The 13,419-nt window shown below is 28.4% G+C and overlaps 1 protein-coding gene across 4 annotated transcripts in view; it reads left to right on the forward strand.

Annotated features, from left to right (window-relative positions):
- Positions 1 to 10,570, forward strand: part of rasp (protein-cysteine N-palmitoyltransferase Rasp) — a 15,212-nt gene extending 4,642 nt beyond the window's left edge. For 3 of the 4 annotated variants that reach the window (XM_014424851.3, XM_014424874.2, XM_014424866.2), the window contains exons 4-10: positions 989 to 1,192; positions 3,269 to 3,409; positions 4,877 to 5,094; positions 7,101 to 7,305; positions 7,955 to 8,096; positions 9,887 to 10,021; positions 10,092 to 10,570. In XM_014424851.3, coding sequence (XP_014280337.1) covers positions 989 to 1,192; positions 3,269 to 3,409; positions 4,877 to 5,094; positions 7,101 to 7,305; positions 7,955 to 8,096; positions 9,887 to 10,020 — 1,044 coding nt within the window. In that variant the 3' untranslated portion in view covers position 10,021; positions 10,092 to 10,570. Of the gene's footprint in view, positions 1 to 988; positions 1,193 to 3,268; positions 3,410 to 4,876; positions 5,095 to 7,100; positions 7,306 to 7,954; positions 8,097 to 9,886 lie in introns of all 4 variants that reach the window. The other variant, XM_014424859.3, reaches the window with a different exon arrangement.
- The last annotated feature ends 2,849 nt before the right edge of the window (positions 10,571 to 13,419 follow it).

Genomic DNA, 13,419 nt, shown 5'->3' on the forward strand with positions numbered 1-13,419 from the left:
ATAAGATGTAATTTTGTGGCTGGCTGTGAACTCAGAATCTTATGTATGAGAGTTATGCACATGATAATGGCATGAAAAAGATTTCTGGCATCTGTATTTCTTCATAATGGGGAATACTTTATTCCATGTGGTGCATTTATAACCTGATAAAGCTATGAAATGGATTCAGTGAAACTACCTTCAGCATTTAATGCAGAAGGTAGTTTCACTTTATGCTTTATTTATTCAGTGTTTACAGTAAGCATAGCATGAACTCATACTTTTATCCAGCTTAGGAATTGGTTGTTGCAGTGTCTCTTGCAGACCTATGGCACCTTCTGGGGGTGTTAAAGAGCTCTACATAAGCTAAGAACTTAGTGTCTTGCATCCGACAGTAAAATGTTACAATAAAATTCTTGAAAAAAAAAAAATAAATATTGATTGAGTTGGAGCTGGCCGGCGCCATATTGACTTAAAATTAAAATCAACAACAGCTTGTGGCTTAAATTAAAGTTCATTGTTTCACAAAAAAATCAATTGAGAAACAAATGAATATTGAAATTTGACTTAAAAACTGATATAATTTAAACTGAATTGGTAAAAAAAAAATTAAACTACTAAACTTAGGACTATTAATTATTAATGCATATTGGTGTCAGTTCTACACCATTATCATGGAAATGGTTTGGTATGCTTCTCCAAATTGAAATGTGATATATGTAGTATTTTATTGCTTTTATTGAGGTATAAGCATTATATGTTTTATTTTTAAAATGGCAGTTTTGTTGCTAAATTAGTTAAATGTAAGCATGTTTGAGATGATTATGTATCATTATTTTGACGATTATGATTGTATGGTTATTAGTATTTTATTCCTAAATAACTTCTCTTTAGAAGGAACTATTAAAACTTTTGTAGAGAATATAAGTGCTTTAGATCAATAATAAATATTTATCTTTATAACTATTGTTATTTTAGTGATTTATTTTTTTTTTAATGTGTATTGTAGGATACTAGCAGGATGACAGATGAAGATCGCCTAATATCTGTTCTGTTAGCTTGGTTCCTGATCAGGTGCCTTGATTTTGCTTTATCAGAAGTTAAAGAAAGTAATGAACAATGCCAAAAGTTTCTGAATTTATTAGCCTACACTTTTTATTTACCATGTTTTTTCTTTGGACCTTTTATTCCATATGAGTACTTCAAATTGCAGGTATTTGGTACATTTATTTAACATTCTTCCCGATGTATTAATACCTTTCTTGTCAGAGAATTTCTTGAAAATAATTTTTTATTTATTTTTTTTAAATTTCTTTATTATCAGATCGTCCTGGTTGGCCTTACATGGTCATTGTAGCAGTTTGTTAGCTATTTTTTAACAGTTGATAATGGAAGGGGGGGGGTATACTCTTGTGCAAGAGATACCCCTAACTATTTTCAATGCTATAACCATGAACTATTATAATTAAAAGTAATAAAGATCAATTATAAAAATAAAATTAATAATCTAGAGAAAATAAACGAAAACAACTACTATTTATAGAATTTAAAAAAAATTGACTTATACAAAAATATAATTAAAAGTTACATAATGATAATCATTAAAATAAATAAATAATGAGTTTATAACAGGATATCTTGAATCAGCCTGGGCTTCAGTCTTCGTGATGAGGTTGGATTTCCTAAGTTGTATTCCATTGCATTGCACCATTTGTAGATTGGAGTGGAGTTTTGTAAATTGTTTTTTGTTAAAGCACCTATCGATTCCACTTGCTGTAATTGCCTGTTTCATAAAAACCACCAGAGGGAACCACTGCAATTCTCAAAATCTTGTTTTGGAATATCTGAAATTTGTTTCTTTCCATACAGGATGCTGCTTGCCACACTTCACAGTGCCGTACATCAGTAATGACCTTAGTATTATTTTATAAATTAGTATAGTTATATCTGGTTTTAGTCCAAATTTTCCATTAATAAAATGATACAGTATCACTAATCTTGTTTAGATTTGGGTTAATTTGAAGTTGATGTTATGATTCTAAGTAAGATGATGATCTAAATGAATTCCTAGATATCTTACTGCTTCATTTGTAATTCATTGCTTTTGAGAATCAGTTTAGGTGGCTCTGCTGGGCGTATAAGGGTGAAAACTTTTGAAATACATTTTTCAATGTTGAGTCTGATCATCCATTTATCAAAGTATTGTTCCAGAACATATTTGTAATTTAATTTTTCTAAAAGATAAATAATTTTTTCAAACTTCATTACAATTATTCATAATTTTAAAATAAAATGTATTTCCTTTATAGTAATTTATTTGATTTAACGTCACAATTTTTGCTTATTATATCAAAAATTTTGTAATCTTCGATAAAAAATAACAATAACTATATTTATGTTTTTAGAATCCATGGTTAGGTTAAATGGATTATATTTCAACTATAAAAAAGTTTAAATATAAAAATATTTAATTATTTGTGAATAATTAACATTAATTATTTATTTTCAAGAGAAAAAAATGATATTTATTTAGAGATATCTTAGGAATAATCATCTGTTCAGTAATAGAAACCAGAGTTAATACCTTTTATTTTGATAGCAAACAATATTTATTCTCTTAGTTCATTTAATGTTTTTCCTTAACAAAATAAAATCCTGATTCTGTAAATCATTTCTTTAGCTAATATATTATTTAAAAGTAGGTTTTATTGTTTCAAATTAATTACACAAAATATTTAGCAAAATTTATCAGAGGCAATAGTGATTTGTTGGATTACATTGCATAAAGAGAGAATTAGCCAGGCACCTCCTCGTTGGGATTATTGAGAGATTTTTAATTAGTGGCTTTTCTTTGTTCACATTGATAGCTTTTATTGAACCAGAGTTTGTTCTTTTTACTTTTTCTTTTTCCAAGACACAAATTACCAACCTCTTTATTATTATCTCTGATCCCTACCCATATCTTCTCAATATCTTTAGAAACCTCATCTAAAGGTGCCAGAGCTTGAAATCTATCTACTTAAGAATTTGATCTAAATTTTCATTGTAAATTTGAAATTAGTAATTTTAGTAAGCTAATGAATCTTCACTAAATTGATGAAATTCATACTACCCTCTTGAACAAAATAAAAACATAACAATTATACATACACACATAATAAAAATGTTTATGTAAAAGCAATCAAGTTAGCGTAGGATCTGTTTCACTGTAAAGATGACAACAGAGTGGAAAGAGGTAATATATATTTGTGATTAATTTATTAATCATTATTTTATTTTTTTGTTTCAGATATATAAAACTAGACATGCTGGTTATAAAGAGAGACTTTTGTGCCTATGTATTTCACTTGTCAAGTATTATATATATTATTTATTGTTTGAATTTTTATCGCATGTTCTGTACTGCTCTGCCATGCATCACATTATTGAAGTAATGACTAGTTTATTTTTTTTGTAATGAATATCATCTTGCTTTAACCCATTTTACTTTTGTGTAATGGAATGGCTATGGTTGTATTGAAGAACTGATACGATTCTTTTTCTTCATTCATGAGCCACCCTTCCTTGGATTCTGTACTTGAAGTAGGGGGAAATAGGGATAAGCAGTAAAATTATAGAATATTTGAGAAATATGGGATTCCTAGGAGAAGGAGATCTATCTTATGTTGACTTCTAAAACACTATGCTGAGCCAATTTCAGATCAGTGACCATTAAGTGAGATGTGAATTAAATCTAGGCCACTGCCTATGTGTAATGTAACTTCAGATCCTCTGGTAATGGCTTGTAAACTGTCTACCATCCTAAACTGTCCCAGATGTTTTATTGGTTTGATAAAGTTGCTTGGCATACTCAGCTATTTGTAGCACAAAGATTACCGCCCATCTGTCCATTTCTCTTGTTTGTTCTATTTCTAAATAAATTTATTAGAATTCAGATATTTTGTAACTACAAAAATATTATCTGGATTGATTAGTCAATTTTACTGTAATAAACATTATCTGGACATATGAAGTTTTTAATTTATTTCTTTTGTTTTACATTGTACAACCATCTTTGACTGGCCAGATGCAAACTACTGCAAACCTACATATTCTCTACCACATCTCTATAAAAAAAAAAAAAATTAGTCACCATATTTTCTGGATTACATGAAAATTTATATTAACTCTCCAACAAAGTCTAAGATTCCTTACTACATAACCTTGCATTTTCTAATATTCTTCCTTATTTTGTCCCACTTTTATTATAATTATCTTTGGTGTTTAGAGGAGTTGAGATGAAATTGAAGATATTCATGAATTGTTTTATTTGATTAAATGTTGGGAGTTCCCTGACACTAGTATCTCTTGTTGTTATGCCAAGTTAAAGTGACTGATTTTTTTATAGTATATTTCCTTAGCAGTAGCACTTCCTTTTTTAATATCCAGCATATTCTCATCCTAACCTTCAAAAGACCAAATAAAGTTATATAATCTTTCGATATTCTAGGTACCTCTTTTTTTTTTTAATTCTGTAGCCATTCCTCCTTGATAGCATTCATTAACACAATTTATTCTTTCATGAATGACATATATCTGCATTAAAAACAATGATGTTCTGCTAATTTCAATTATACATCTTTCTGTTTGTTAATACAAGCAGAGGTATTTACATCTAGTTTGTGTAGTTCTGTTTTTATAATAAGTTATTTTTATTTTCATTTTAAAGATTAAATCAAAACAAAGTCTGAGATGGATCCATCTTTTAAATAATTTCATTTAATTATTTATACAATATATAATTAGTCAGCTAATAACCTAGATTATGTATTACACCTACTATATCTCCTTAAGTTTTAATTATAATAATTAGATTTTTCTTTATTTAATACTTTTACAGTTCTGTTCAAATTTTCAGAATTTGGTTTCTAATGGGTTATGGACACTGAGTGGCATTGGGATATGTATGGCTAACTTTTTTTATTTAAAGTATATTGTTGTGTATGGTTTCTCTACAAGCATTGCAATGTTTGAGAATTTTACTACTCCTGATCTCCCTAAGTGTATTTATAGGATTCATCTCTATTCTAAAATGTGGAGGCATTTTGATAGAGGTTTTTACCTTTTCATATTCAGGTAATATAAAGTTTAGGTTTTTATGTTAGTCTTAAACTGTTATGATTTTTATCTATATTCTGTTGTCTGATCTAATCCATTAATGATCTTATCTATGCACACATATTTTTTACAATTGTTCATTACAAGTATGAAATTTTATTCTCAACTTCACTTATTTAGTTTTTAGTATTAAATTTACATATATCACTGAAATTTTTTAAGTTTCCAATCCTATTATAACAAATTTTATGTTTTCTTACCTGTAAATGACAAGAATCATAGAGGTCTTATGTGAGTTGTCATTGACCAAAATGCCAGCATCAACCAAATTTCCACTCTTATTTTATTTTCATGGCCTGTGTTTTGTTATTAATATACTTTTATGATTCCTACTTTTCTGTTCTGACTACAAGTTTGGCTACCTTATGATGTGAGTATTATTCTTCCTTCCTGACCATAGTGTAGAGGGTCCTCTATGAAAAAGTTTTAAACCTGACTGAACCTCGAACTTCTGAGAATAATGATTACCAATTCCTACCTTATTAAACATTTCAGTCATGCACATCCACACTGGATTTACTAACTTCTTTGGTATTACCTGTTCAATCAAAATATAATACAGCTCCTGGCGGTCAATAGTAAGCCTTTTTGAAATCTATCCAAAGTTGACGAACTACCCTGTTGTATTCCAGATTTTTCTGTAATGTTTGATGTAAAGAAAAAATTTGATCAATAGTTGAATGATTTTGTCTAAAACCACATTGGTAATCACTAATAATTTCTTCAGCGTATTTAGTGATTCGACTAATAAAGATTAACTTAAATATTTTTGTTACAGCAGGTAGGGGTTCAAAGGGAACCTTTACTAGCCCAATTGTGAAGAGTAGTGAAAATAAAATAAATGAATAGCCGAATTTCGTTATTGTTGTATTTTAAATAATTGAACATAGTAAACTGTAAAACAAAATATTCAAACATATAAACTAGAAAAATAAAAATGATTTTAACCAAATTTAAAACAATTACAAAAATTAAATTAAGTTGAACAAAAGAGAAGAAAAAAAAAGTCTTTATGTCACTGTGGTGTGATTGATGGGGCCCTTGCTGTAGGTAGGTTATGTCATCATGAAAGTAGTTTCAGTAAATCTGACCGCCTTGACGAAAACGGTTAAGCTGGCGAAGATTGCCGACTGCTGACTACTAAGACTAAGTATATTGAGAAAAACATGTCAGCCGATGTGTGTGCATACAATGAGACTTAAAGGTGTATTGTTTATTTTTCACGGTATGAAAACAAAAGAAAACATCAACTTTTAACACAATAAAAACATATGACACACAATTGATCCTTTGTTTTTAAAACCTTGTGTTGGCTGCAACAATTTTATAACATACAGGAAGGAATGAGATTCCTCGATAGTTATTATACCTGTCCTCTTTTTGTGAATTGGGATAAGTAGAGAATTCCTCCATTCCTCAATGTCCCAAATATTTTTAACCAAAAGGTGTATTTTAGAAATTCAAGTTTCACCGTATGCCTAGGTTAGTTCACTAATTGTTAATTTGGAATATTTTCAGTTCCCGCTACTTTATAAAGTTTTAATTTTCTGATGTCTATTTCAATTTCCTCCTTACTTAGTTCTTCTCTCTCATATTCAGTAGGAGGAGATTGATAATTATTTTCCGTATTCAAGATACTGTTAAAGTGTTTCTTAAACCTATCCAATATATCTACTAGATTTACTAAATTTTATTATTTTTATCTCTGATTTCTGTCACTATGGAGCATACAAAATTAGTTAATACCTTTGCACGTTTCATTATATTATACATTTTATATTTAAAGTATAGTTAATTATATAGTTTAAGTTTTATTTTTGTTTGAGTAATTTTCTTCTTTTTTTTGTTTATTTAAAATGTTAAAAGTTTTGTACAATAGTAATTTCTATAAAATGTTGAAAGAAGCATTGTAGTTATATTTTATATTGTTTTGTACAGTTTCATTAAAACTTTTATGTTTTCAGGTGTATTTACTCTCCAGTTTGTGGAAGGAGACATGCTTCAATCATAAAGAAATCATTTGCTTCATTTTTGTGTTTTTTATTTGTATACATATGGCACGGTGGTACAATCAGTGTATTTTATTGGTCTTTGTTTAATTTTGTTGGCTTACTTTGCGAAGCGATTTGTAGACAATTCTGGAAGAATCAGTTCATTAATCGTTGGTTGGTATGTGTTTAAATTAAATTATTTTTTCCTATCCTTTTTAAAATTTTAATTTCAATATTTGTTAGTTTTGTAAGATTTACACTGATAGAGATCTTGCTATAGTTTTCGTGATACAGTTTTTCAAAAACTTACATTTTCCCAAACAACAAGAAACCAACATTATGTGAATTTATTTCGGCATCATATCATGGAAACTGCTATCATCTATGTAGGAAGATAATCTATAGAAATTACTTCATAGAATATTTACCAAATTTCAAGTTGAGTGCTAGTAGATATATATTCATCTAATCGTTCTAATAGTTCCTGATAAATTACCAATTTATTTATTTTTTTCTAAATAACAGAAAATCAACACTAAGTTTTATTATTTTAATTTGTTACTTCATCTTTTAAAATATATGGATACTGATATAATTTATTTATTTATTTATCTTTTTATTTTTTCATATATTTTTTACCATTATATATATCAGAAAATTGTTATTAATGTTATTCAACAAAATTTGAAGCTTTTATTGCTTATTGTATTTTAAAATATACTCTAGTTTATGATTACTAATATAATTTAACTATAATTATTTTTATATAGATTTTTTTACTGCTTTATTTATATATATATTTCACTCTGAGAATAGTTATTTTACAGGTAACTAACCTTAGTCAACAAAATTTGAGAAGACTTGAAGCTTTTGTTGCTTCACCTTTGTGGGTTTTTGCTGTTATTTCGAACTTCATGTTTTTTGGAGGTCATAAACTGGGAATGCTACATTTTCAACAGCTTTTAAAAGGTATCTGATTTTTTAAAACAAATTTCATTATTTAGGTACTCATAAAATCAATATTACCTTAAATTTAGATCTTGATATGTTCAACTACTAAATTCATGTGTTACAATGGAACCTCACCTAAGTAAACATTTTCGATGCATAGAAAAATTGTTGGTTATTCAGAGGAGAAAATCAGGTCATGCTCAGTTTAACTATGTTAATTTATAGAAGAAATATATTCTAGTACATTTTATCGATAGATCCATATTTTAAAGTTGAAAAATAGTTTTATATAGAGTGTTTAGATTTTTGGTTGTAGAAACGTGTGGAAATAAAAATTTAATGGGATGACTAGTAGTATTACTTTAAATGACATCTCTTACCCTTTTTAATATCATTCAGATGTTATGATCAAACACTATGCATGCATGCTACTTCTGCTTAAGGAAGAAAATCCTTCATCTTAAGCATCTCAGTAAGCACTCCAGGGCTATAGTTAGGTCAGAGCTGATGTGGGAGATGCGGATACTTAGGACACTCTAACCTTGCTGAATCTTTGAAATTGAAAAGTGGCCCCACATAATCGAGCCATCTGGTGAAGATTTGTAGAGGATACCAAGGACCACATCAGTCTGTAATGAAGAAAGAAAGTACATGCATGCTTGGGTTTGTTTTATTGGTAAGCAGTTACATCATTAATATAAACCTTTGAAGAAAAATAAAAGGTATTTTAGTTTGATCAGATTTCAAAGTTATTCAGAAAAAGCTCTGACTTAAGCCTCAAAAATTAGCTCTTGCAAAGGGCTTGAAGATGTGATGTGATGAGATCAAAAAATTAATTATTATTGGAAATAATTAAAAAACAGTTATCTACAGCTTCTGTCTTGGCTAGACATGGAATAAATGCTTATTTTTAATCTGTTATTTTTTAAATTGTAATTATTTTATTTTATAATCAATTGTTTATTTATTAAAATAGAATAAAAATACTTTATATTATACTGAAAAAAAAAAAATGTATTTTAATATTTTTAACCTAGATGTGCTTTGTTTACTAAAAAGTTTTTAGGATTTACAGTTTTTCCCCTTCCCTTGCTTGCATTTCCTCAAAATATGATATTACTAAAGGAAACAACCTCAAAATTTCGAATAACATACTTCTAGTATCCAGTGCAGATAAATCTTTACTTTTAGCTGAAATCTTAAAACAAAAACAAAAAAATAGTTATAAAATGAACTGAGCACAATATATGGTCCTGAATATATAAATATATATACCTTTACGAAAATAAATACTACTTCCTAATCTCATTATCAATATTCTCCTTGACACGTGCTTAGTTGTAACAAAATTAAAGTACTTTGGAGCAAGACTAAATACAAAAATATTGTTGATCTTGAATATAATAGTAATGTAGAATGACTGTGAGGGCCATACAAAAAAGGAGTAGCAGATTAGGAATAATGATCTAATTAATATTTATTTATTTTGGACCTCTCTTTATGTTTTCCCTTCTTTTGGTAAATAACCTCTTTGGTTTGTTTGCAGTACTACTAACATCATATACATTCAAATCTTCATCTAGGAAATAACTATACATGAGTTTGAGGTAGTAGTATATGTGGCAAATAACAAAATAAAAACAAATATTAAAAATAACCATAAACAAAATTATATACAGTCTGCATGTTCAGTGTTTTTATATGTATACACTGGTAATTTTGTTAGATTTTATCATGGTCATTCAAAGATCTCAGCAATAGTAAAATATTTATTGAAGTAATATTAATTTTTGTTTAATTTATTCCAGGTTCTCTTCTTCTGAATATATCAGTGGTTATGATTGCTTATTGTATGTGCCAAGTATCAATTGAAACTGACAAGTTTGAAAAAAAAACAAGTGATAAATATTTAATCACTCATAAAGTAGAAAATGTTGAGTAAGGTAATGAATAAGGTTAAGCATAGGAAAAATAAATTTAAATTCTCAGCTTAACCTGTAGAATGTATTTTAGAATTTACTGCTGTGGACCAAGAGAAGAAACGGACGGGGTGCCTTCTACCAAGATTTTAATGGCACACATTCATGATAATGATGTTTAAAAAGGAAATTATGATCTATTAACATGGATAATTCTGTGTATTGGATTTAATATGGATGAACAATGTATTATCAGTTGAACAATTAGAAAACGATCTATGGATTTAGATCTGTAGTGGCTCTTAGCATTGGACTAAGACAATAGCATATAAATCCAACTGACTTCAAAAATAAATTCTTATGAACCTTTTTTTAAAAAAAAGGAGCATAAGTTTTAACCAGAAGGAACTAAACAGATCTTTGAACTAGATGTTGATGAAGTTCAGTAGGTACTTCTGTACCACCAGTGAGGAACTTTTTTCTTTAATTATATTGAAACATGGATTCAGTTGTATAGAAAAAAATGTTCTTTATTTTTATTGAATAAAATAAATATTCTTGATTAGAACACCATTTTTGAATAATTCATTACCTCCTTACCAAACTTATGAATATTCAACTATCATGGAAATTCCAATATTTCATTATTTTACTTGTTCGTTCAATTATTAATTAAACATAGTAAATATTTATGTAACAGGTTTACCAATCTAATGAATATTGAAGTGTGAGCAAAGGCTATTATGTAAGATATTTTACTTTTCAATAAATCGTACAAAGTTGTTAAGGGGAAATGAGATAATAATGAATGATTAACTAAGTGCACTTGCTGAGACACTGAACTAATGAATGGTATGAAATGTGATTAATACTAATACTGAAATTATCATCAGTATCCTAAATAGTATAATAAAACTGAATTAATTTTCTTTGATAATTGAAAAACGTAATAAGTTCATAATACACTTAGTTGCACATATTAATCTTTAACATGCAATAAATATTATCAAAGAATTTTTGGAAAGTCAGGTTAAGAAATGTTTTTCTCTCCCCCTCTATAGTAAACCTGCTCTTAAAGTTGCCACTAACCTTCATTCTGTTCTACACCAAATTTTGACTTAATAGAGTACTTGAAATGAAGATTTCAAGGGCCCCCATTGATGATCACTCCACTCGGATGATAGGTAAATTTTTTTACTGAAAGTGATTAATGCTGACATAGACATGTATTTTATATTTACTCAGCCTACAAATATTTCAAAATCGAAAAAATTATGGAAATTTTAAACAATTTAGAAATTATTAATCGACTAAAAAATTTTATTTCCTTTTAATTTTTTAACATAATCAGTAGTAAAAAAAATAAACAAAATTGAATGTTATTCATATCAATCTATCTTTATATATATAGTGGTTGGATTGGAAAGATCATTAGTAGCCACCTTCAAATATCCTTTATAAAAAATTGAATGCTATCTCTAGATCCACTCCTTATATCTTGTGTGAAATTGAGAGGGTCGAATTTTTCTATCTGGCTTCACTAGTAAATTCACAAAATAGCATCAACTGAAGTGAAGTAGACTGGAGAGTTGTAATGGCTAATTGGATGTTGAGTTGCCTGTAAAGATTTGAAAGTAGGATTCTATGTGTCTAAGAAATGCTACAAATTTGGAACAAATATAGAGATAAAGGCACTATTTAATAACCTGGATTTGTACTAATTCATCAGACTTGCGAGACTGTTGGGCAAGACATTTGACAATGGACAATAATGCAACCACTCTGAGAGTTATGAATAAACCTCTGTAAGGAAACAAATGAGTGGGGAGAGCATTTTTGTGCTGGTAAGACTGTGTAGCTGCCGATGTAAGTAAACTGCTTGGAATCAGATATTGGAAGGCAGCTTATTTATATTGAAACAGGCAAATGCTCAAATGATTGGGATGTAGTGTAACTTAATAATAAAGTTAAAACAGAAATTGTATCAGCAAATTTTAGGTTAATCCTCTTTGGACTGAGTTTGTTGAGTTGCCATCATAATTCCTAAATTTAGTAGCTTTAATCAATATGTACTATAAATTAGAAAGTGATATCTTTCAACAGTAGAGACCCTGAACATATTGTTTGGGAGTCAAGACTTCAATGTCATTTATACCACTTATTACATCCAATAAGAATTATGAAGAAAAAACAAGTATTCATTGTACGGCAGAGCTTAATAAAAGGAAAACAGAATAAAATAAATAAATATTTGGAACTTAATGGTTGAGGATGAACATTAAGTTTTAAGTTGTACAGTATATTCTTTTGGAGTCTCCTAAAGCACCAAAAATTAATCAAATTACTATTGCTATGATAATTTTGGGGATAAACATTTCCTTATAATTTTCCATTAAGGTGAATTGATAATTAAATTCTATAGTTAGTTAGAAAACATGTGATGATGTTTTCTACTAGTAAAATACTTATATTTTATAATACGTAAAATAAAAAAGTGATATAGGATAAATGATATCTACTTTTAGTCATATGGTTTATTTAACAATAACAAATTAGGAAAAATATCTATACACTTCCTTTTTTTTGGGGGGGGGGGGGGGGGAAGTTCCCTTTTGCTAATAAAGTTGGCATATTAAAAACAGATACTACTTCACTATTTGTAAAAAATACAAATAATTATAAATGAAAGCAACAAACTTTTACTCCATATAAATTTTTATTTGTTTTGGGAATTTCCCCTCACTAACAAAGTTGACATATTTACAAATTACACTAGTTTACTTTTAGTAAAAAATAACAATAATTACTAACAAAAGTAAACCAACATTCTACTCCATATCAGTTTTCACTTGTTCTTTGTCTGCTTCTTTTACATAGTCAAATTCTTCTACTTTATTGAACCCTTTATATCTTATCACATGGGCATTTTTGACTCCTAAGAGCTCTGCATAATATATTGCTAAAACAAAATGGAAAAAAAAAAATTAGGAACAACTTTGATAGATATGATATTAGACAAAAACACAAACCACATTCTTTAGGATATAATATAGTATCACTAAAATAAAAATTTCTACTTAGGCTTAAAACGAACAGGATAAATAAGTATTTGATAGTTCAAAAACAAATAAACAAAAAATTACGACGTTTTTGTGTTTCAATTAACCTTCTGATAAGCATGCATACATGTAACGTAGGTTAATTTTAATGGAATATGAGCAGAGAAATCACTCTTCTTTCTACTCCCTTCTTTTGATACCACCTTTCTCCAGTTCTAGGTTTATCTGTTCCATATGTAACCGATCTAACCCGAACCAGATATCACTCCTTCCATGATAAACTCCCAAACCACCTAAACCCACTAGTTTGTAACCTTGCTACCTGTTCCATTCCTGACAATACTCCGAGGCGCCTAAAAAGAA

The sequence above is a fragment of the Halyomorpha halys genome, unplaced genomic scaffold (genome assembly GCF_000696795.3).
Source record: "Halyomorpha halys isolate HHAL.00 unplaced genomic scaffold, Hhal_1.1 Scaffold27.1, whole genome shotgun sequence".
NCBI lineage: Eukaryota > Metazoa > Arthropoda > Insecta > Hemiptera > Pentatomidae > Halyomorpha > Halyomorpha halys.